The 25,933-nt window shown below is 38.9% G+C and overlaps 1 protein-coding gene across 1 annotated transcript in view; it reads left to right on the forward strand.

The window, feature by feature from the left end:
• The window catches only part of LOC126235022 (calcitonin gene-related peptide type 1 receptor-like), a 178,869-nt gene that overhangs the window by 60,910 nt on the left and 92,026 nt on the right, over positions 1-25,933 (forward strand). The window contains exon 4 of the mRNA XM_049943758.1: positions 22,722-22,835. Coding sequence (XP_049799715.1) covers positions 22,722-22,835 — 114 coding nt within the window. The remainder of the gene's footprint in view (positions 1-22,721; positions 22,836-25,933) is intronic.

Genomic DNA, 25,933 nt, shown 5'->3' on the forward strand with positions numbered 1-25,933 from the left:
TTGGGAAGGGAGTGAGACAGGGTTGTAGCCTCTCCCTGATGCTATTCAATCTGTATACTGAGCAAGCAGTAAAGGAAACAAAAGAAAAGTTCGGAGTAGGTATTAAATTCCATGGAGACGAAATAAAAACTTCGAGGTTCGCCGATGGCATTGTAATTCTGTCAGAGACAGCAAAGGACTTGGAAGAGCAGTTGAACGGAATGGGCAGTGTCTTGAAAGGAGGGTATAAGATGAACATCAAAAAAAGCAAAACGAGGATAATGGAATGTAGTCGAATTAAGTCGGGTGATGCTGAGGAAAGATTAGGAAATGAGACACTTAAAGTAGTAAAGGAGTTTTGCTATTTGGGGAGCAAAATAACTGATGATGGTCGAAGTAGAGAGGATATAAAATGTAGACTGTCAATGGCAAGGAAAGCGTTTCTGAAGAAGAGAAATTTGTTAACATAGAGTGTTGATTTAGTGTCAGGAAGTCGTTTCTGAAAGTATTTGTATGGAGTGTAGCCATGTTTGGAAGTGAAACATGGACGATGAATAGTTTGTACAAGAAGAGAATAGAAGCTTTCGAAATGTGGTTCTACAGAAGAATGCTGTAGATTAGATGAGTAGACCACATAACTAACCAGGAGGTATTAAATAGAATTGGGGAGAAGAGGAGTTTGTGGCACAATTTGACTAGAAGAAGGGATCTGTTGGTAGGACATGTTCTGAGGCATCAAGGGATCACCAATTTAGTATTGGAGGGCAGTGTGGAGGGTAAAAATCGTAGAGGGAGACCAAGAGATGAATACACTAAGCAGATTCAGAAGGATGTAGGCTGCAGTGGGTACTGGGAGATGAAGAAGCTCACACAGGATAGAGTAGCATGGAGAGGTGCATCAAACCAGTCTCCGGACTGAAGACCACAACAACAACGTGAAAAAAATACATATAACCTATTAGTTTCGAAATCTCACCCACGTTCTATATTTCCCATGTCATTCAGAGAAAAAATTTCATCTGCAGAAAAACCAGACGTAGCTTCATCAGAGAGTGAAGCGGTGTCATCTACATCATCACCATTTTGTAAGATAACAACTCCCGTTTCACTACACTAGCCGCTGATGCTTTCTTCAGCCTGTTGCAATAATAATTCTTGAGGAATTCTTCTTCTGTAGTAAACCGTTGATACTCTACCATAGTAATCTGTAAAATGACGGTAAATAATCAAGAAATAGCCCTTTAGGCTGCTTCTGCACGATGAAAAATGATAACATAGGTCACACGGATGAGTCGTAACCGACACCGGGGCAGAGTGGGCTCTAGTAGTATCTAAATTATGCGACAAACTGGAGGTCGACTTACCTTTCCACGCTGCTGTCTTTCGAACTTCTGCATGATGGGGGAATGAAAACAAACAATACGTTAGGATACGACACAACCTTGTGGTAGGAAAGTTAAATATTGTTTAAAGAATTTTTTTATGCCTGCTTGGTAGAAACATCTTTTGACACACTTTTCAGTTGTGGTGTCAGTTACCACGTGTGATAAACAACAACTTAAATCACCATGGTTTTGTTTTATCGAGTGTAATTATACTTAAGAAAAGTTTCATTTAAGCAAACTGAAATTAGTTCAATGTTCCTCAAATAACTACAACGATATAACAAAATAAAAGGTATTCGTGCTGAATTCAGTTGCTTTGTTGTTGCTGAGGATACAATGTTCCGACTACAAACATTATTACACAGTGAAAAAGCTATAAAAACGTGAGAAATATCAATAAATAAAATAGTTACAGATATATAGCTGTCAGGGATGACAGTTACAGTGTGATGCTGTCGGCTAACAAATCGTTTGTTGAAATCCCCTGAGGCCTTAAAGGTTGTGGCTTCTAAGGTTTATTCCAAAAAAATTAACAGTGTAAAATGTTAACTTCTGTAGTTTCTAAGGTACTGAGTACAGTATTGTTATCTGAGATCGCCAGTGTATTCACATTTACTTTATTGTGTAACTGTGATTTATTACAGAATTTCTAAGAGTTGTAAGTAGCCATATTTAAGAATGTGTGACACTCCACCATTTCTGGTGCATCACCTGTTCTTCAGCTAGGCGAGCAACTGCGCTCAAAATTCCCTCCACTGGGGATTTTCCCATTTCTGGCCACATTGACCGCCTTCATACCTGGACAGAGCTTTAGTGGCCACATTGCTGTCCCGGGGTGTCGCGCCTTGGGCCCCGAGACCTGCAGCCAGCATTCAGCTGAGCAAATTACCTCACCTCATACTAATTCTAGGTGGCTAAATAGTTCGCCTAAATACTTTTAATATTACTCTTCTTCACTTTGTGTGCCACATTATTTCACTAACATGGCATATAATTTGAAATACATACTCAACATAACAAAAAAAAAAAAGATATAGAGAGAACTTCGATATCTTTGAAATACAATCTTTTGCACTAAACCAAATATGTAGAGCTACCAGATACAAGACACAAGGCAAGTTCCGTAAGGATTTCTGATCGCGAATGTAAATTCAGTCATTGTATCATCATAAAATTACAGGTTAAATAACACTTGTTGATGAGAATAGTTTGGTCATTGCACTACGCTTTAAAGAAGACAAAGTATTATCTTTATTATTTAAGATTCCGCAATCATGTTTTAGGAGTAAAATGAAACTTTAATAGCATACTTCAGGTAACCTTCAGTTACTGAACAGTAAATCAGATTGTCTATTTGTTTGTGCCAACTAGCACTGCTTGCCTGATTAGTATAGTATTTTATGGAACATGTGTCTTGTGCAGCTTCATTTAGGCCTAAATTGAAGCCTCAGCTGCTTGCAGCATATTATTTTAGTAGAACACACGTGCTTTGCGTAGTTATAAAAAAAATTGGTGTAAATGTACTGCCTGTTATACCCACTTCATATTTTGAAAACATTTGTTTCTGAGTGAAAATAACATTCTGACACTTGACAGGAACATTGTTACTGACGTATTTTTCGTACACATTTTAGAGATAAAATTACTGGAAGTTACACACTTTATGTATTTTAGAGCTAGCAATAATGCTGTGACTCATGACATAAACTACATGTTTGTGTGTGTTTTTCCTGATGCCTTTTCTTTACAAAAATTTTATGCCTGGAGTTTACGTTGTGAGACTTGACATAGTCGTTTTGTGTGTCTTTACACATTTTAGGTGTGAAATACTATAAGTTACACCCTCTATCTACTTTTTGTATATATGAGTAAGTCTGGTTGTCCAAGTAGTTTGGAACATGGAGCCACTCTGTGCTATCTTGCTTCTTTTAGATTTCCACTGACTGTGATGTCGTGGAAAAGGGGTGTGGTTTGTGATGTCATGATGACATCATAGAATAGGGTGCGTCATTTACGACGTCACATTCGACGTTAGGCGTTCGAGGTCAATTACGACGTGACTTTAAAAGAGTTCTAGGTTGGCCAAAGTGGCTCACAGTCGGCATAACCAATCTTTCTCTTATTTATTGAGCTCTTGTCAAGACATGGATTTACATTATTTATTGATGCAGTGTCGTATACTTTCTGTAAACCTTTCAAAATCGTATGTGCATCCCACACCCTGCTTCTGTCTCCTTTTTTTCAATTTCTTTTGTCTTTTTCTTGTGCCAACGCAGGATTAAGCCTTACGGTACGTTCCACCCTCACTATCTCTTCCTCAGCATTCCCACACTCCTTCTTTCAGTATGATTGTATTTTATCGCTTGACGAGGGATTCTCCAAGTGGCATAGACAATACATGTTTTCTCTAGTCCTGCTTTCATTAGATTACTTTTTTAGTTAATGGCTGTAACGCCCTCTCTTCCTTGCTTCTTGATTTCTTATTTTGTCTTCTCTTGTGCAGCCTTCCAGTGATCTAAGAAACTACGTAGCTGAAGTTACAAGTTGTCTTCAGTCTTTTGATCTTATTGTCCAACTATCTGCCCACATATATTTTTTTGAGTGGTGTCATGTATATGTATTGATAGGTACTAATTTTGTTATTTATATCTCACTCTACTTAGAAAGTTGTATCACAACCTACATATTTGAAATGAGACACCTGTCCTATTATTATGGTACTAATGATTTCTTAGCCCTTACTGGGTATTTATGATCACTATTTTGTTTTTACTGTTGATCTCCAGGTTATTATTTAGGATTACATTGATTAATATATTTACAGTACCATTATTTGTAATTTGTTGTCGCTAACTTGTATGATTATCTGGTCATCAGTAAACAACATTGTATTTAGAAGTTTACGTGTCCAAATTCTTGTAGCCTGAGGTACTCTGTCCATTATCCGTACCCTGACAAGATCGTCGAAGTAGATTTTGAACAGTGTAGATGACATACTACATCCTTGCCTTCCTCTCTGATTTTTTTCTATTTCTTCTGTCAGTTCTTTGCCCATATCCGGCCTTATTTCAGTTTTTTTTATGCAAACCTTGACATACTTTTATCAGATGCATGGGGTACGCTCTTTTCTTTGTTATTGACTAGAGATTTGTTCTATGGATTGAAATGCTTTTTCATAGTCGATGTGTTTCCAAACTAAATTTTCGTCTTTTTTGTAAAATTTGTTTCAGTGTGAAAACATCATCGTTATAGAGTCATCTGCCTGCTGGTTTAATAAAATTGAATCAGTGTTTCGAAGCCTTTCATTTAATATTTAATATTTTGCTATATATTCTTATAAGAGGAATCCAGAAGACTGATGCACTTCTAATGATTTGTGTTACTTCTGTTTCCTTTTTGAAACAGCGAAATAACGCACCGTTGCCAGTTTCTAACCGACAGGTTAGTCTTCAGACAGTTCACGTTTTACATTAGGTGAACTAGCCGTCTGAAGCTGAACCTATCTGTTCGAAACCGGTAACGGCAATGTTTAAATAAATAAACAGCATTGTAAAAAGGGGCCTGGTTGCTGTAATCCTCTAAGAGTCAACCTATAGTAAATATGTTATAGAAATATTTTACTATACTGTAGTTGCAGGCTTTCCAGTTTTACATAGCTTTTGGGAGTCATTTTAAATTTTTCTTTGTTAGCCCATTTTTCGCCACTGTAGTACCACTTTCGGCATATTTGTACAGGTGTAAAATATCCATAAAACACAGACAGTGCTTCATAAAGGTTTGTTGGTGAAAAAATTCTCATTAAAAACAATTTTTGGTGTCCTAGATAACACCAGAACCCTTGCCATGTATTCACTACCTGATTTCAACTATATTTAGGTCTCATACCGAATGTTACTAGCATATTTTACTAGCATAAGTACGGTATCTTTCAACTTTCAGTGTTCTCTAAGATCGTCATCGTAATAACATATAGTAAAAACTCTGACAGTCTGCCATGACTAGAAATTATAGAAGTGGCCATCTCTATGAATGGTTCCCAAATATCATGGTTTACCGATATTTTCTCAGGAACAGTCCTTAAAGAAGTTATGTTTTCGCAAGCCGCGTTAGATCCACCCTAGATCACACCTAATGGGAAAGAAACAACCAATTTGCTCAATTTGCCTGGGTAGGAGGACGTGTGTAATGTTTAATTTTGAGCCTGTAATGTAGGATTGCTACACTATGCCCGTTCTTCCAATCGGTTTACAAATTGTCACTAGGCCGAGGGCTATCCAAAACAGTGTCGGGTACTGACCGATATAGTCATGAAAGTTTTTTTTACTTGGGTTGCCTGTAGTATTAAAGCTACCGATTACACCGCTGAAAATATCCATCAAGGCTGGCAATAACTGCTCTCTGATCATGACAGAATGCAGTTACAGTCTCATCAGAGGTGCATATACTGTACAATTTAGAGGCAATACTTACTCCTTAGCATGCAACTGCGGAATTAATGTTTCTCTTGTCATATTTGGAAGGAATAAGAAATGGCTTAGAGAAGACTGATTGGGTCACAGAGGCAAAATCAGAAGGACATTTCTGAATCGATGATTCTAATTAATTTTTACTTTTAGGAGAAATTTTTTTTTATGACGCTCGTTGAATGGTGCTAGATTTCTACCTCCATCAAAACCCTGCACGACGGATTTGTTGTACTGGTCCAAGAGATGTTGAGCCTGTGAAGGCTAGTCATGGCCTCAAAGCTGCAGGAATTTACAACAGCCCAAGTTAAAGTGGCAGTAGCTATATGGAACATTCTGTTTTAAGCGTTTCGAAGCGCTATGCCGAACCTCAGCGGCACATTAAGAAAAATTTCCTGTTTCCAAACACAGCCTTACGTGTAAGTACAAAATCAAGTTTGAGTAGGTAAGTATTCTAGGCCAAACATATTACTGGGACTCAGTCATCAAACAAGCTGCGGTTTTATCTTTTTCTTTTTTGTTAGTACTTTTCATTCTATATCTATAAATGTAGATGGGGCTGTTCCAGGAATGGCCACCAGATACTTTGCAGCTATATACCAGGACAGCTGGTCAGAATCTGGGGACAGGAACTATTTTAACACAAATTTGTTAGGTCACATTATTTTCTGTCTGATTGTTGGTTACAAATTTTCCAGCTGATTTTAAACTGATTCCCGATGAGCTATAGACTATTTTGAGCATAGCTCAGAACAGGATGACAGTGCAGTAGTGTGGGGATAAGAATCATCTACTTGCAACAAGGGTAGGGAGGGCGTGATAAACGGGATGACAAACAGGCATTACACAGAGCACCGCCTAACTAATCTGAGGACTTTTAGAATGGTTCTGCGTTGCAGATTGTGTCACAGTCCTTATGGGCGCAATGTGCGCAAATTTCCTGCTGCAGCAAAAATCTGCGACAACTTCTTTAACTTATAGTTGCACTTCTATAACACATGAAGCAGTTTCTACCAAGCTGAGCACACCTATCACTTGCAACTTGGAAAAAAATACTGTTACGGTAAGACAACCCAGAACTGAGGATGGGTGTGAAAAGGGATGATATAAAAGCATAATTCATAAATTTCAACCAAATCTGTTACATGCATGACGCATTTTACCACGTTTTTATCGTTTTTATTAACTCGCACACTTGTGTGTTTGTCTGTGAGGTACAAATTTTCCAATTGATTTTAAACTTACTCACCGATGAGGCGGAAACTTGAAACTTTCAACTTAGCTCAAAACTCGATGACGATGCAGTATTAACTCGTTTACTTGTCTGGTGTGAGGCGGAGGGTATTTTGTGTACCACTGCCATTCCGTCTTTTCCTGTCACAGATGCGAATGGTTTGCGAAATGAACGATTGATGGTATGCCTATGTGAGCTCAAATCGCTCAAATTTTTACCTTCGGTGTCTTTTCGCGAAATATACGTTGGAGGAAACAATATATTGGTTAATGCAGGTGGAGAGAAACCAAACGAAACCTTAAATTTACCACATGTCACTGTTCTAAAATGATCAAGATATTTGAAATCGATGGAAAAATTTCGCATACGACAGATTAAAAAGCATAAAATAATTATTTAAACGAAATATTTTTAAAAAGTAACAATTTTTTTAAATCGGACTACGAAGTATAAAATAATTTCTCCTTATCCCTATCGATTCCTAACCCCATACAATTAATTCTTAAAGCCATCTATGAAAATACTCGTAAGATTTATAGCGAAAAAATTGGGATGCATCCCTAGCATAACTGATGCATGACTAGTTCACCTGCTAACTATTATGTATTACATGCCACCCACGTTTTTTGTTTTAAATCTTACTGATATTCTCATAACTGTGAGCAAATTCACGATCGTAAATTTTCAGAGCTGTGTGTATGGGGTTATACTTTCTAGTCCTGTTTATACTTTTTAGTCCTATTTAAAAACTGTTATGTTAAACAACTACTTACATTTAATTAATTATTCATTTTAATGTTGGATCAGTATGTTCCAGAGAAGAATATGGGTACGTACAGTTAGTTCTTCATGAGTACATAGAGTAAAGTCGATGACTGAAATTACAATGTGTCAAGAACTTCAGTCAAGATACGAGATCCGCACTGTGAAATGCGTGAAAGCGTGCCCTTTGTACCAGAGATTCCATACGAGTTTGTACAGTACTATTCGTCGTAATGAAAACAAAGATGAAGCGAGTTACGTTTTCATCGCTGACGCCAATGTTAACTCTGCTCGTAGACGGCACTCGAGCACCAGTTACTTCTGTGTGAATCCGTTGACATCATACGCAATGAACTGCTATCCTAACAGAGATACATTGCCGAACACTCAAATTTTTGTAGAGAATTAACGCGTTATGTGCACAGAAAACAGTTAATTCTCTTTAACTTGCCTGTCATTCTTAGTAAACTCCAAACTATGGCGATGCAAACTCCAATAATGAACAAATTTTTGCACTTAAAATAATTGTTGTTTTATTAGCTTATCTTGCTCCGTGGAGCTCCCACAAAGTCTCGTAGCCACACGACGTAGTCGGTGGTCTGAGCTAAACATGATGTTTCCTCTAAGCGAATCGATGCTCTGTCTGCTGTGTTACGTCGAGTGTAGTTATTTCTAACACATCCTTACACACGGCTGAAAGTTGTTATGCAGCACGCATCTGACATGTGAGGTTTCATTTTGGAGTACCTAGTCGGAGTCAGCTGTGTGAGGCATCTCCCAGATAGAAAATATCTGCGGTTTTTGCGCGACTGGAGCATTGATCGATGGCCTAATTAATAGCCCACCCTCCTGTCAGTTCCTTTTCTCCTCTGGGACTTGGATTCGACAGCAATTAATGAGCGCCCCACTCCTGTAACCTCAGTCCTTGCGCTATGCTTTTTACATGGCCTTCCAGTTTGTTCAGAGCATTTGCGTATTCTCTTTTTGTTGCTATGGTAATCAGTTTTTGTAGAAAAGATGAACATTCTGTAAGCACACTAGACCAACTCTTTGATATTACTTCGATATTGATTTTTAATTTAAATATCTTCAACATTTCGCGGCCCTGTCAGCAACTGTATAAATATTAATTTTGATTTTAATAATCAACAGCCTCAGTTGCACCGTTTACCTAGACTTTACCTAGGTTTCAGTCGGGATAACCCAACCTTCTTCAGAATAACAGTAACTACCGTTGGTCCATAGTGGACATCGTCAAGCTAAAACTACAAATCCATAAGTTATCGTCAGACTATAAAATTTATCTGGAACTGGCTCGGCCCCACTTCGCGACCGCGATGCGGCAGCCACGAGTGATGTACTGGAAAAGTTTTATATCCTGACGATAATTCATGGATTTGTAGTTTTAGCTTGACGATGTCCACTATGGACAAACGGTAGTTACTGTTATTCTGAAGAAGATTGGGTTATCCCGGCTGAAGCCTAGGTAAATTCTAGGTAAACGGTGCAACTGAGGCTGTTGATTATTAAAATTAAAATTGATTTTAATTATTAGATTTTGCATGCATTGATGAGGTCCTCTATTTCCCCAAGAACCAATCTCGTTCCCTCCACACGTCTCCTACAAACAGCTTTTTCCCAGTAATACATGTTGCACATCCCTGGATTTGTAGTTGAACACAATTATTTACTATTGATGCTCCCACGAATTCCGTATTAAGTAGAACAGGGTGACGTAACGCAGTTATAAGCTATAAAATTATCCTTCTCTTGGTCATGATTGTGTAAGGCTGTATATATTCACATCCTTTGATTCTTCATCATTTATTGTAATTTTGCCGACTCAGTTGTGGTTTAAAGAACTGCTGATGAGGTTCTGGTACAGCTCTCTGACGCTGACAGTTGGTCCTGTGACACAACATTCTGGGGAGGATAACCTCAGGTCAATGACGTGAACAACAATACAAAACACTCGACACCCAATTATCAGTCAAATTATAATAAAAATTATGACAATTAAAAAAGTCGAGGATGATGAGATGTTTCCAATAGCTGCATAGCTGTGTGAAGGTGCTTTATTCGCAGTTATTGGTTTCATGTCAGTGCAGACGCATCTTCAGGTTTATTTTTTCATGATGTAGATGGCTTGACTCTTGCGTGGATAAATTCCCGAACGCTGGAACTCCGTAATAGTCCTACTGCATTATGAAAATATAACCACTTGATTTGTATTCTCGGAAGATAAACCTGAAGATGCGTCTATATTGATGTGAAACCGGATACTGCGAATAAAACACTTTCATATAGCTTCTTCTTCTTCTCTTCAAGCTTCACGCAATATGACCGTTCTGATTTCACATTCTTATGACCATCTTTTTTCCCTGCTGCCAAAGTCTCTTTTTCCTGATGTCTTGTAGCTGTTTGCTGTGACTGAAATTGTGTCTTGTTCCATTATGTTTAAGAAGTTACCTCCATTTCTCCACATATTGTATGCTGCTCTTGTCTTCCCTGTTTTAATCCAAGATTCACTGTCACACAAAAGACAGGCACAGCCATTGTTTTGTAAAACTTTAATTTTGTTTCGTTCGTTGTCATTTTCTTTAAGGTTCTGTTTATAGTTACACACATGTATTGAAATTTATTGTTTTTATTCTGTACATCACTATCGTTATTTAAGTGGACACTTTATCCGAAGTACCTAAAACTGGAGACTTGTTCCAGTGTCTTGTCTACAATAATAATTTTTGATCAGGCTGCATTATTGTCCTAGTGAGTCGCAAATGTAGTGGACATTCCAGATTGTAGCGTTGTCTTCCCAGATAATATACTGTATACATCGAATTTTGAATGTTTTTCCCTTATTTTGTAGCCGGCCGAAGTGGCCGTGCGGTTAAAGGCGCTGCAGTCTGGAACCGCAAGACCGCTACGGTCGCAGGTTCGAATCCTGCCTCGGGCATGGATGTTTGTGATGTCCTTAGGTTAGTTAGGTTTAACTAGTTCTAAGTTCTAGGGGACTAATGACCTCAGAAGTTGAGTCCCATAGTGCTCAGAGCCATTTGAACCTTATTTTGTATTAATACTACATAACCTACATGTTAAATAGCGTTTAGACGGTATATAATAGCGTTTTTTTATGAAATTCCCAACACAGATATTCCCAGTGACAAGCAAACTCCTTGCATGATGTCTTGATTTTTGTTTTCTCTCTTGTTTTTTTAGCTGCCTCTGCTTATTCCGGAATCTTCGAATAATTGCTGGACTATGTGCATATTTTCTTTCGCCATTATTGTCGGTAATCTGTTTCTGACGATCAAGTCAAAAGCTTTTGGAAGTTAATAAAAAAACATGTGTTTATAAAATGACCTCACATCGTTATTCTAAAATTTCATTCATACTAAAAATATTATCGTTCTGAGAGCAAACCTTCCTAAATCCAATTTCGTCTTTTCCCAGGGATACATCTGCTATTATTCTCAAGCGATTATTTGATGCTTTTGAATAGATTTTAGAAACTGCATTTGAATGCCTTACATTTCCTTAATACTCTTTCAAAAATAGAAATCACCTCTACTGTGTCCAAGTCAGCTAAGACACTATAACTTCGACAGCACTCACAAGGGGAAGGCCTCAGACACGGCCAATTGATTCGTCTCTAATTTGGTAGGTCGCTTGTGTACAACCTAAAACGAAAGACTCGGATGTTTTGAGTCAACACCCCCGCGATTTTGAGAAAATAATGACTAGCAATCGACTCAAAATTGGAAGTATCGATAGATAATTGTAAATAGAGCATTTTTCATCATCAGGTATGGGATCCGCAAACGCAAACTTCTCCAGAAATCGAGGAAAGAAACTTTTACAACTGGCGCTTCTGTACCCAAAAAAAAAGGAAAAAAAGAAAAAAAATAGAGTGAAGGATCAACAAACGAACTTGAACGGATATAATGTGACTTCCGTAACGACCAAACCCAACTATCAACAACGGACAAAATGAAAAAAAAAAAAAAAAAAGAAAAACTAAACATAACTGTCTGGGAATCAGAAAACCCGGGTTCGCATCTCGAAGAAACCTAGCGGATGTTTCCAGAATGAGATTTTCACTCTGCAGCGGAGTGTGCGCTGAAATGAAACTTCCTGGAAGATTAAAACTGTGTGCGGGACCGAGGCTCGAACTCGGGACCTTTGCCTTTCGCAGGCAAGTGCTCTACCATCTGAGCTACCCAAGCACGACTCACGCCCCGTCCTCACAGCTTTACTTCTGCCAGTACCTCTTCTCCTACCTTCCGACCTTTACAGAAGCTCTCCTGCGAACCTTCCAGAACTAGCACTCCTGAAAGAAAGGATATTAGCCACAGCCTGGGGGATGTTTCCAGAATGAGATTTTCACTCTGCAGCGGAGTGTGCGCTGAAATGAAACTTCATGGCAGATTAAAAGGTAGGGGACGAGGTAGGAGACGAGGTACTGGCAGAAGTAATGCTGTGAGGACGGGGCGTGAGTCGTGCTGCGGATGTTATTCTTTTCGTTTGTATTTTTCCATATGTCAATTGGCAGGGATAGGAGGGTTAATAAGGTAAATAAATCAATAAGGAATGATAATAATAAGGTAGGCAAATAACCCTCCTATCCCTATCAATTGAGGAATGGAAAAATACAAACGAAGAGAAGAACATCCGCTAGGTTTCTTCGAGAGTCGAACCCGGGTTCTCAGATTCCCAGCCAGTTACCTTTTTTTTTTCATTTTGTTCGGTATTGTTCGTTGCGTTTGTTCTGGGCGGACGTCACAAGACATCTATTCAAGTTGATTGTTCGTTCCTTGACTTCCTTTTTTTTAGTATAGAGATCACACAGCCCTCTGACCGAACACGCTGAGCTACCGTACCGGCGTTATCTTGGCCGTTGCGCTATCGGTGTTGTCGGCGAAAAGCATTTACAATGTGGGTACTGAAGCGTAGGTTGTAAAAGTTTCTTACTTCCATTTCTGGAAAAGTATGCGTTTTCGGACCCCATACCTGATGATGAAAAATGCTCTATTTACAATTATCTATCGATCCCGCCAATTTTGAGTCGATTGCTCGTCATAACATTTAGGGGTGATTTTCTTAAAAAAGCTGCGTAGTTTACCCAAAATATATTCTTTCGTTTTAGGCTGTACACTAGCGACCTGCCAAATTTGAGCCGAATCGGTTGGCCGTGTCTAAGGCCTTCCCCTTGTCAGTGAATAAATATAAAAGCCTTAACTCAGACAGCGTCTCTGCATACTTAATATTAGGTTGATGCACAAGTTCCTATCACAAGTTCGTATCTTTCTTGTTTTGCGTGTTGGTATTCCGGTTGCTATGTTTTTTTATAGATCGTAATTTTTTTATTTGTAGTTTTGAGTTTACGTATTGTCATTATGTCCTATGAAGACAGTGAATGGAGCTCTGGACACTAGAAAATGGAGTGCCAAGTGGAGAAATCGGAACATTTCCCACATATTCTTCTGTTGGAGATCAAAAGAGGAATGACAGTAGCGGAGGCAGCCAGGGACATTTACGCCCTGTATGGGGATAACGCCATAGGACAGAGCACAACAAGAAAATGGTTTTTGCGTTCTAAGGGGGATCGTTTTGACATTAGTGGCTCTCCACGTTGAGGAAGATCTTCGGGGCTTGATGATCGTTTAAACGCATACATCCACAATGATTCACGTCAGTGTACTAGAGAACTATGATTATTCCACTATCATGCAACTTTACCATGCAATGGGGAAGGTTCAAAAATTGGGTGTACGTGTACCTCATGCTCTAAGCCAAAAATCACAAAAATCAGAGGGTGGCCATATTTGCATCTCTGCTTGCTCGTCATCAATTGACGCGTGACCAACACTGACCATTCCTATCACGTACCGTTAAGCATTAGTGATGACGAGAAACGGCGTCTTTACACTACAACAAGGAAAAGGAAGGAATGATAGAACCAAACGAAAGTAGCATCTCCTCGTAAAAAGACCTGCGTGCATCCAAAAAAGATGATGCTATGCATCCGGTCGAACAGCGACAGTGTTTCCCTGAAGTGTAACCATCACTGGTGACATTTATTCTCAACAACTGAGGCGTCTAGCAGGCAGACGCAATCCCAGAACAACGACAGGTAAGACTGTGTAAAGTGATGCTCCTCCACGATTGCGCACGCCTGCATTCTGTTAAACAGACCAAAAAAAAAAAAAAAGCAGGAGTTGGTTTGGGAAGTCATTCCGCACCAAACTTATTCACCTCACCGTTAGATTTTCACCTTTCACGCTCTCTATCAAAATATCTTCAACCAACTTCGTTTCCGAATAAAAATGCACTTCGAACATGACTCGACGAGTTCTTCGTTTGAAAACCACGTGATTTCTACAGTCGCGTAATCGAAAAGCTACCCCAGCGTTGACAACCTGTTACAAATACTATAGGAGAATACATTATTGATGACTAAAATCTCTGTTACGTGTATTTATTGTGTTTATTAAACTTATGGAAAAACGCTACGTACTTACGCACCAACCTAATAAATTCGACATTTATTTTTTTTTTATTTATACTGGGATGAATCCTTTACGATATTTTACGCTTTTTAACACGTGTTGGAGCTCATCTATTGTTACTGAGTCAATTGCCTTACTGTATTGATGAGTCACGTATTACCTATTTGTTGTAGCAGTTTCACTACACCATAGTTTTTTTAAAATGTTTACCCATTGTTCTTCATTTATTACATTAATTCTGAAATTTTCTCTGTCCAATTGATCTAAGTGTTTCAAAATTATGTATATAAACCTCTGCCTCCCATTTGTGTCATGTTCCGCCTTTGTAATCAGTTTATCACATGAATCTTGGTGTCCTTTTCTTATTGCATGTATAGCGGAGTTTAGCTTGTTTTCGTACGACTTCTCTGTGTCTGTGTTCTGTTTTCTAAGAGATCATATGCTTTTTGCTTCTTCTGAGTTCCATATCGTTAACACTTTTTTCTTCTTATGTTAATCTCACTCCGGACTGCTTTAATTACTGCTTTTTGTATACAGTCTTCAATACTATTCCGCTCAGTTTCTATACCATCAGTTGTCGAAGTGCTTAATAGACATTGCTGTAGTCTATGTTGGTAAAGTTTTTTTATACTTCCCTCCTGCAATAAATATACATTTAACATGCTATTCATTCTTCAGGAGAAAGGATATACATAAATGTACGTGGCTGAGGCTTAAATTCCGTAACAGGTTGCTTGAGTGTTAACTGAAGAATGAGAAGTCAGGCACAAGATGAAAGCGCCCACAGGGGAAAAAGCATGTATTTAGGTCACATTATACTATTTTGAACTATAACATTGATATCAAAGTGAAGAAAACTAATAAAAGAAACCTAATTCGTCAGACGAAGTATACAAAGCATAAATTAATTATCATCTTTTTATAACTGAGATGCAATAAGGTTGCGAATCTTATACTTCCTGTAATGAGCAGAGAGCCAAGTAGGAATACCTGCAGATTATTTTGATCCTTTTCTGCAACATCTGTTCGTTAATCGAGGTCGTGGTTACAGTAAGGTTTGCACAGTTTTCACTATTTCAGAGATATTACCGAAGATCAAATAAAATTTCACAGCCATAATTAATTAATGACCATCATATGTAAAGAGAAGTTACAGACATGTATCTTGAATTTATGCACCCGCAAAATTTGGTTAAATAATGATGGAATCCTTCTGACTCACTCGCATGTCCATATAAGAGAATTTTGTCATCAGGAAAACTAATCTGGCATTCCAAAGCTCACGTTCCTTCGGTAAGTAATGGATTGTATCTGCCTACTCAATTGAACAATAAATGGTACGTAATATAGTTTATGAGTTCGCCTATATCGTGACTCAATTACGTCTCGGATGTGCTAATCTCTCCTGAATAACCGTGCTTTTGTTCTTGTTAGCGGACTTCTTCACTTTTTTAGTGTCTTCACTACTAGAGACCGAAAGAGAGCTGTAATCTTTACCAAAGCTACTTATGAGCAAGAAAATTTCTACTTTTAGTACCAATATGTTAGAGCTTCTTTTTACATATACAGAAAACTCATCATATATGCATGACACAATCGTATTACAATTGTTCGATTGATTACCGATGTCTTATCCCATTGTAGTGTATCACGTGCATGCATTTTGACACATAAAATGCCAGAGTATGAATGTCATAATGAGAGTTTAAGAACTTTTCTTTTCGCTTCTACAACATCAGTATTATTATTTTGAGCGCAGTTCTTTCATGGTTGGAGTACACCTCAAAGCAGCGACGTCTAAACAAAAGAGGCCCACAGCAGGTGGTGACGCTAAACTCTTCACCCTGCCTTGCAGATATGCTGCGCTCGTGCACTTTGTATTATCTACCTGCACATAATAATAGATCATTTCTCCCACAATATTCAGCCCGGAAATTAAGCAATAATAAAAAATATTGAATATTACGATAATCATCATTTAGAAGCACAGTGTGTGTATCCTATCATTTTCCCTATAATTATGTCGTGCAACTCAGTTGGTTAGAGAACCTGAAAAGATAAATGCATGGTTAGAGTTATATATGATGGGAATTGCTGAAGTTCGATGGTAGGAAGATCATAACTGCCGGTCACGAAAGTACAGGCTTAACATGAAAATCAAGGTGATGCGGAAGCAGTTTTAATAACGGATAAGTCGATAGAAATGAAGATAAATTACATAGACAGAGTAGTGAATGTGTTACCACAAGAAAGACTAGGCAAAGCAAAGATGCATCACAGTAGTATAATAATGTGTGCCCATCATCATTAAGAGGTGTGGCACTGAAGCAAACGTTAACGTTGCCCCAAATGACAGTTTGAGGAATGTCTTGCTGTGCTTGAAACACATACTGTGAATATTGTTCGCTAGAGATTGGTTTCAGAGTATATGTTTTCGCATCGCATGGCAGATGTGCCCTAAGAATGAAAAGCCAGACGACCGAGCATACTAGACGAGGCGTTTATGGAGGTAGCTGCAGTGTTGGGTTTTGCGTTATCCTGTTCGAATATCCATTTTGTACCCTAGTCATGTAAGATACGACAACAGGGATTACCGTTCCTGTTACCAGTCCGACCAGTAATGCTGTCTTATCGAATAACTCCACACACCGTGCTTACGGGAGTTGGTATGTTACGGGTCTGGAGAATCGCTGCTTCCTGAGACCATTCGCCAGTTCGCCCGCGATCACATTGCCGTGGATCCGACCGCCACGGACAGTAACGAGACTCACACAGTGCCAGTCAACGTCCCATTTAACTGTGCATCTATTCCTTGAACGCCGACAGTGGTACGATGTCTGCGGAAACAACTCCTGGCAATTCTATATTTCAACCCACCTTTCAGTACCCTATTCCGAAAGGTCCGTGATGCCACATTGCCTGTAATCTCTGCCGAGCATTCAGCTGTTCTCATTCGTCTATATGTCAGAACCCTTCGAAAAATCATACGATATTACCGTGGAGCAGTCCTTCTAGAACACTCTGTCCCAACCTAGGAAGAATTACTTTCTGAGGGGTAAAACGAAATTTTCTGAGGGGCGTTGTTGTTGTGGTCTTCAGTCCAGAGACTGGTTTGATGCAGCTCACCATACTACTCTATCTTGTGCAAGTTTCTTCATCTCCAAGTAACTACTGCAACCTGCATCCTTCTGAATCTGCTTAGTGTATTCGTCTCTTGGTCTCCCTCCACGATTTTTAGCCTCCACGCTGCCCTCCAGTACTAAATTGGTGATCCCTTGAAGCCTCAGAACATGTCCTGCCAACCGATCCCTTCTTTTAGTCAAGTTGTGCCACAGATTCCTCTTCTACCCAATTCTATTCAGTACCTCCTCATTAATTATGTGATCTACCCATCTAATCTTCAGCATTCTTCTGTAACACCACATTTCGAAAGATTCTATTATCTTCTTGTCTAAACTATTTATCGTCCATGTTTCACTTCCATACATGGCTACACTCCATACAAATACTTTCAGAAAATACTTCCTGACACTTAAATCTATACTCGATGTTAACAAACTTCTCTTCATCAGAAACGCTTTCCTTGCCATCGTCAGTCTACATTTTATATCCTCTCTACTTCGACCATCATCAGTTATTTTACTTTCCAAGTGGCAAAACTCATCTACTACTTTAAGTGTCTCATTTCCTAACCTAATTCCCTCAGCATCACCTGATTTAATTCGACTACATTCAATTATCCTATTTTTGCTTTTGTTGTGTTCATCTTATACCTCATTTCAAGACATTGCCCATTCCCTTCAACTACTCTTCCAGGTCCTTGGCTGTCTCTGACAGAATTACAATGTCATCGGCAAACCTCAAAGTTTTTAATTCTTCTCCATGGATTTTAATTCCAAATTTTTCTTTGGTTTCCTGTACTGCTTCCTCAATATATAGACTGAATAACATTGGGGATAGGCTACAAACCTGTCTCACTCCCTTCCCAACCACGGCTTCCCTTTCTTCCCCCTCGACTCTTATAACTGCCGTCTGGTTTCTGTACAAGTTATAAATAGCCTTTCGCTATTTCAGTATTGCCTCATGTGTTCCAACATTTCTACGGAATCGAAACTGATCTTCCCCAAGGTCGGCTTCTACCAGTTTTTTCATTAGTCTGAAAATAATTCGTGTTAGTATTTTGCAGCCATGACTTATTAAACTGATAGTTCGGTAATTTTCACATCTGTCATTATAAGATTTTTTTTGGGAGTGGAATTATATTTTTTCTGTAGTTTGAGGGTATTTTGCATGTCTCATACATCTTGCTCACCAGATGGTAGAGTTTTGTCATGGCTGGCTCTCCCAAGGCTATGAGTAGATTTAATGGGACGTTGTCTACTCCCGGAGCCTTGTTTCGACTTAGATCTTTCAGTGTTCTGTTAAACTCTCCATGCAGCATCATATCTCCCGTTTCATCTTCATCTACGTCCTTTTCCATCTCCATAATATTGTCCTCAAGTACATCGCCCGTGTATAGACCCTCTATATACTCGACCCTCTACATACTCCTTCCACCTTTCTGTTTCTCTTCTTTGCTTAGTACTGGTTTTCCATCTGAGCTCTTGATATTCATTCAAGTGGTTCTCTTTTCTCCAAAGGTCTCTTTCATTTTCTTATCCCAAGTGATATATGCCCCTACATCCTTACGTTTATCCTCTAGCCGTCCCTGCTTAGCTGTTTTGCACTTTCTGTCGATCTCATTTTTGAGACCTTTATATTCATTTTTGCCTGCTTTACTTACTGCCTTTTTATATTTTCTCCTTTCATCAATTAAATTTCATATCTCTTCTGTTACCCAAGGATTTCTATATGCCCTTTTCTTTTTACCTACTTGATCTTCTGCTGCCTGCACTATTTCATCTCTCAAAGCTACCCATTCTTCTTCTACTGTAGTTCTTTCCTCCGTTCTTGTCAATCGTTCCCTATTGCTCTCTCTGAAACCCTCCAAAATCTCTGGTTCTTTCAGTTTATCCAGGTCCCATCTTCTTAAATTCCTACCCTTTTGCAGTTCTTCAGTTTTAGTCTACAGTTCATAACCAATAATCTGTGGTCAGAGTCCACATTTGCCCCTGGAAATTTCTTCCTAAATCCCTGTCTAAGCATTACATTATCTGTCTGAAATCTTCAGTGTCGCCAGGCCTCTTCCACGTATACAACCTTCTTTCATGATTCTTGAACCAAGTGTTAGCTATGATTAAGTTCAAAAAACATTTTTGGATTTTTATGAGGGGTAAAAACCAAAAATGATTTTTTGTCTTTCAGACAGGCACCTAAATTAGTTTTAAAAGTCATTACAATTACGTAAGTTTCTAATAATTATTATGTAATTTGTCAGTAATTACTTTTTCTCAGTTACTGACATTAATGCATGGCACATATTTTTTGCTTTGCACCTGACATCGATAAGAGTAGAAGCAAGACGTATAGGTAACAAACGTTAAATAATTCATGAAAATGTCTTCTCCAAGTAGTAGATGCTTCATTGCTCACTTAGGAACAGATAAATGAGCTAACTGACAGCGCGACACAACAGTAAGCAAGTAAGGGTTACTATAGTGCTATACACAGTATTATAATTATAATTATTATAATAATTATTATTATTGTTAGAACTCAAAATGGCTCTGAGCACTATGGGACTCAACTGCTGAGGTCATTAGTCCCCTAGAACTTAGAACTAGTTAAACCTAACTAACCTAAGGACATCACAAACATCCATGCCCGAGGCAGGATTCGAACCTGCGACCGTAGCGGTCTTGCGGTTCCAGACTGCAGCGCCTTTGTTGTAACTCAGACACAAAGCATTAACTGCCTGAAATTTTCCAATTTCTTCCAGTTTAGAGTTAAATAGTCCAGCAATCAAGTGACTTGCAAACAGTAAGTATAGTGCTCACATTTTAACTTGTACAGAGTAGAGGTGAAGCGAGTAGGAAAAATAGTAGTGCAGCCTAAGCATGTCTTGTAAAAAGTGTCTACCCTCACTGTGAATAGTTCACTAACTTTCTGAGAACTGGTTATTGAACAGTTCAAATAAAACGGAGGTTGTTAGACATAAGCATTAAAAATAAAAGCTTGCAAATAACTTTTTTTCATTCTAAAGTGGCGGTGTGGGGGTGGGGAAGGGGGCTCGGTACTGACTAATGTTTCACTCCACTCAGGGGTAATGTTTCAATAAACGTTTGCAACCACTCTCTTACACAAAGATATACAAAGATATGTGCTCACGTGTATTCCCACACTGTTGGGATTGGCCCACAAAACTGAGAAGGAGTTTTACAATCTCTCATTTCTCTTGTGCAATTGCGATGTAGAGTCTTCGCTATGTAAACGGTACACAATAAAATATTTTTGACATTCGCAAGTGAAAGTTGTTGGTGTCAATTTCGTGAACATATTTCGCTGCTATGAAAAACTACTGTATCTTAACAAGTGCCATCCAAACTTGTTTGTTACGTTCATCACAGTCTCTTACCTATTAAAGGATAATACTGGGTAAGTCGCCTTTCGGTGAAGTTTTTAGTTGCGCTTTGTCGATTCTCTCTGGTACTGATCCTATACGACGCAGCAGTACTCTAGCAAACGACGGATAAACTGAGTGCAAGTTGTTCTTTTCGTGAATTTCTTTCATCCACTGTGTGTTCCACAAATATAACGCAGTCTTATTTCACCTCAAGTAGAATATTTTCTACATCAAATTTTCAACTGCAACTATCCTAACTGTAATCCCTAACTATTTACTTGAATCTACAACCTCTAAATGTCCGCACTTTGACATGTAACAGAAATTTAAGAGATTATCTTATTAGTAATGTGGAAGACTTGAGACTGTTTTTTCATCAGCGTCAAATGCCACTTCTCACGCCATTCAAATATATTATCTCAATCATTCTGTATAAATTGGTTTCCCCGTCCACTGATTTCACTATATATTCAATGACAGCGTTATCTGCATACTATCTAAGATGGCTGCTCAGATTGCACATGAACTTTATAGACACATCAAGAATAATAAATGGCCTATCACATTTCTTTGGGGAATAACGTATGTACCTTCGGTCTCACAAAACTCTCTCTTGTCATCTAATGCGTACTGTGATCTTTTTGACTAGAACTGAATGTCGCCTCAAACAATTGTGATGTTCATTTAGCCATCCGTCTGATAAATTGTAATTTAGGCAACATTCCATTTAAAGGGAGACAACGTTTTCTATTGACGCTAGCTATCCCACTAAAAATCTCATAAGCAGTATTTGATCAGAAGGCTCCTACACGCCAAAAAAAGTGGAAATGTCTTAAGAAAGAACAATAAATGGTACCTGTCGGTCAAAGAATGGACACATAGTGAAATATACCTCTCAGGCATAGTGGACAACATACTGTCGACATCCGAAATTGTTACAGAAAAGTATATGTACTGATACGAAGCAAGAATAAAGCTCTGATTTTATGCAGCTATCAGATTTCTCAGATTAGAACTAATTTGATTCTATATGTGACTATATTCATTCCTTCTACAGCTCAAAGCATTTCTAGCTGATTTCCCTGAATCTGGGTAGGGAGTATTGCTGTTACATATTTTCTTTCAGTAAAGTACAGGAACATGACTTTAATAAAATGCACGTCCACGGCCACTAAATCGGGACGGCAGACCAGAAATTTGAATCGTTAAACTTAACAAGGTACCGCGTTGAAACAACGAAAGAGATAATTTGCACTATTTATGTAATGTTCGAGCTCGTAGAAGTAATTATTCTGCAGATAATACGTATGTATGGTTGTTAATATTTACGTAAACGTATGAGAATTGCATTAACTGCTTACATCCTCCCTCATTTTTAGTCGGTAGCACATAGTTTGACATCTTCCTATTAAGATACTGATCCATCTAACAGAAAATTTCTGTGCTCCTTGTAGTAAGAGAAATCCTTATTTATCTAAAGGTAGGTAGTTACATATTCGGCCAATATTATCCAATCATTTACTTTACACGGTCGAAATTTTCCCTGGGAAAGACTATTCCAGGAACAAACAAAACAAAGAAACGCTAGTGAGTTAAATTTCTATTTCCTTATAGTAAAAATAAATCTAGAGATAAGGGATTCGTGTATGTATATCCAATTTTGTCCGCTAAGAAATTATTTATGAAATCATAAAGCGTGTTGCTGTGCTTTAAATATGCATATTGCCACAGAAAGACAGTAACGCTACTACGTTTGCGGCTGTCTCACAAACCCCTGCTGTTTGTGCTACTCGCTTTACTGTGATGTTGGTACACTTGTTCACTGTGGCCTCACAAACGCCTGTTGTTTATGCTACACGGTTGACGGACGTGTTTGGTGTGTTGCAGGAGCAGCCGGCGGCTGCCCGGCGGACTTTGACGGTATCGCGTGCTGGCCGCCCACGCCTCCTGGCGGGGTCGCCACCCAGGCGTGTCCGCACTACCTGCCGGACCAGGGGGAAGGTGAGTTCATAGTCCGGGCCGCGTCTGACGTGCTGTCGGGGAAAGCGCGAAACTCCCCACAAAGCAAGGATGGAGTGGTCGGCGAGCCAAACAAACCTACGGGTTTAAGGAAAATAGGAGAAATGCTTACGCCCAAACGGCAGTGTGTATACGTTAAAAGATTGAGGAGGTCTCCGCGTTTACCACACGTTTGTTGCGTTAATCGCTGCCTCCCGGCCATGAGAAATAGTGTCCTCAAATAAACGAGCGGAATCGAGATCTTTCTACAGTGCTGCCTGTTAATTCACAGCTTATATCACTCATCTCTAAGCCAGAAGTCAGCAAGCTTACAGCTACTGTGTAGCAGGTAAAATCTGATTGTGTTTACAGAAGCTGGAATCGCAGACCACAAATGAGAGTTCCATCTGCAACAGAAGGAATATCGTATCTACGACATCATTAATGCAGTAATTATTGAATTCTGTTTACGTTATCATCAGTTTGAAGCCTAATCTAATTGAGGTCTTCACGTCGATTTGTCCTGCGCAAGCCTCTTCATCTGTGCATAACCACTGCAACCTATATCCATTTGAACTCCTCAAGCTTTGAGCTTGCAGTCAACCCACTATCGCTCTCTAAATCTTTCAACCCATACACTTCCGACAGAATCAAATTAACAATCCCTTGATGCTTCAGTATGTGTTCTATCAATCGCTCCCTTCTTTTTATCAAATTGTGACATAAATTTCTTTTGTCCCCTAATTCTATTTAGAACATTACTAGTTATCCAATCCACCACATATGATCTTCAGCAGTCTTCTGTAGCATCATGTTTCGGAAGCTTCAGCACACTTCTTGTCTCAACTATTTATTCTTCACATTTCACTAACGTACAAGGTTCAGAAAATGGCTCTGAGCACTATGGGACTTAACATCTACGGTCATCAGTCCCCTAGAGCTTAGAACTACTTAAACCTAACTAACTTAAGAACATCACACAACACCCAGTCATCACGAGGCAGAGAAAATCCCTCACCCCGCCTGGAATCGAACCCGGAAACCCGGGCGCACTAACGTACAAGGCTATACTCCAAACAGAGCCTCAAAAAAGATCTCCAAAACTTGATTTTAGTTTAGAGTTAAAGAATTTTTCTTTTTGTGAAAAGCGTTTCTAGCTATTATAAATCTTATTAGATACGTAATTAAATGCCCGCTTGATACTGTTTATAACCTGGGATACTCAACTATTCCTGTTTGCAATTGCTTAAAGGTATTCACTTCAGTATAATTCAATCCATGTTAATGCAAAAATTCTTTATTGCAAACGCAATATGGGCGCTTATGTGGTTTTAAGATATTTGTAATATGACTTCAATTAATATATGAATGCATGGTTTCGCGGCGAAATTTACTGATAACATTCTCTTGAGTTTACCGGAAACTCACCCACACGGAGCGTTATCTGCACCCTAAACTGCTATTACCATCCGTCACACAAACGTCTTGTTCTGAGGACCTTGGTCCATCGACTGGACGGCGTCTCAGAAAGTGAAAACTTACCGAAAGTACTGAGCCACTTACGGAAAGTATTCAAGGAAAACTGATACAACAGTCACCAGATTTCGTAAGCCATATATCCAAAAACACGGAAGCAGAAGGACCTCATTTTGTAGCTCAGTAACAGGAAAGATAAGCCTGCTCCTAAAGAGGCATAAAATCGATCCTGTCTTCAGGGCTCTGACAAAAATTCTACACTCATGAGGCCTGTTATGGACGAAGTAGGCTTCAGAACGCCAATTGTATATAAAATACGGTGTGGATGGGGCAGTTTTGTGTCGGACAGACTATGCATATTTTTGAACAGCGCTGTGTAGAACACGAGAGATGATTTCACCTTCGGCAACCCCAGATATCAGTGGTAATGGAGCATTCTCTAGAAAAAGGACAGCACTCGAAGAGGTATCAGTTATTACATGGGCTAATGACTATTGGACCATAATTAAACAAGTGATCGGGATAAACATATGTGATGTATAAAATGCACATTTAAACCATATTCAATTGCGTTAGTGGTTACTTAAAGACTGTAGTGGGTTTCTTGAATATAAATAAGTGACATAGGACTTTAAAAGAAACATCCAAATACAAATTGCGTACCATATATAAAGAAACGCACTACACATTTTAAGTAATGACTAACGTAATATGGCGGCTTAAATCATTTTAACCCTTCATCCGTGAAGTTGGTCCATGACCGAAACCGATAGAATTTGGGTTTAAAATAGAATCAGCTGATGGTTTAAATATGCATTTTATACATTGCATAACGCCTGTTGGCAGCCATCTTCCAAAAACGTTTAAAAATTTGTGACAATATCCTCAATAAACACGGCGGCCTAAAGGAAAGCACAGATTAAGACCCGACCATCGGAAGGCTGAAGCAGGTGCGGTGGGCGTGCAACGGAAACATTACACCGTACGGTGTTGGATTGGCACCAGTGACGGCACAGAAGGCAGGGCGGCTATATAAGGACGGTAGCAGCAATCTGAAAAGCAGTCACCACTTAACAATGACCGAGGAGTACTCGGCCTAAAGCTCGTGGATTCTAAATCACCTGACGCGACTTGAAGCTCGAGAGAATTTCTGACTTCTGCTTTTATCGATCTTAAAATCATTCTCCCTGTATTCCAATACTGTGAATTTCTTATGCTCATATACAGTAAATGCACATTCTTCAAGACGCACAAATATAAAAACGTATATTGTGTTATGGACTGTTTCCTAGTTGTGGCCATCTGAAATCTTCCTTCACATAGTTGTGGACATCACACATACTCACAGGTTTAAAATAATTAAAACAATAACTTATCGATGAAAACAGAGCCTAAATGGTGTCTGGTACCTCTACAGCAGTGATTCTGAACTTTCCCGAGACCATTACTTCCTGTGTACTCAGACATTTGCCAGGACCACGCCCCTCTCTTCCCACTGCCATCAACGTTAACACCTAATTAAACTTATGGATGAAAAATAATTTTCTTTGAACCCTTCCATTTTTAAAAACGTTGAAAAAAGATGATATTTGGTTTTTGTAGATATTTTGTTAAACCATAACCTT

Source organism: Schistocerca nitens, chromosome 2, assembly GCF_023898315.1.
Source record: "Schistocerca nitens isolate TAMUIC-IGC-003100 chromosome 2, iqSchNite1.1, whole genome shotgun sequence".
Taxonomy (NCBI): Eukaryota; Metazoa; Arthropoda; class Insecta; order Orthoptera; family Acrididae; genus Schistocerca; species Schistocerca nitens.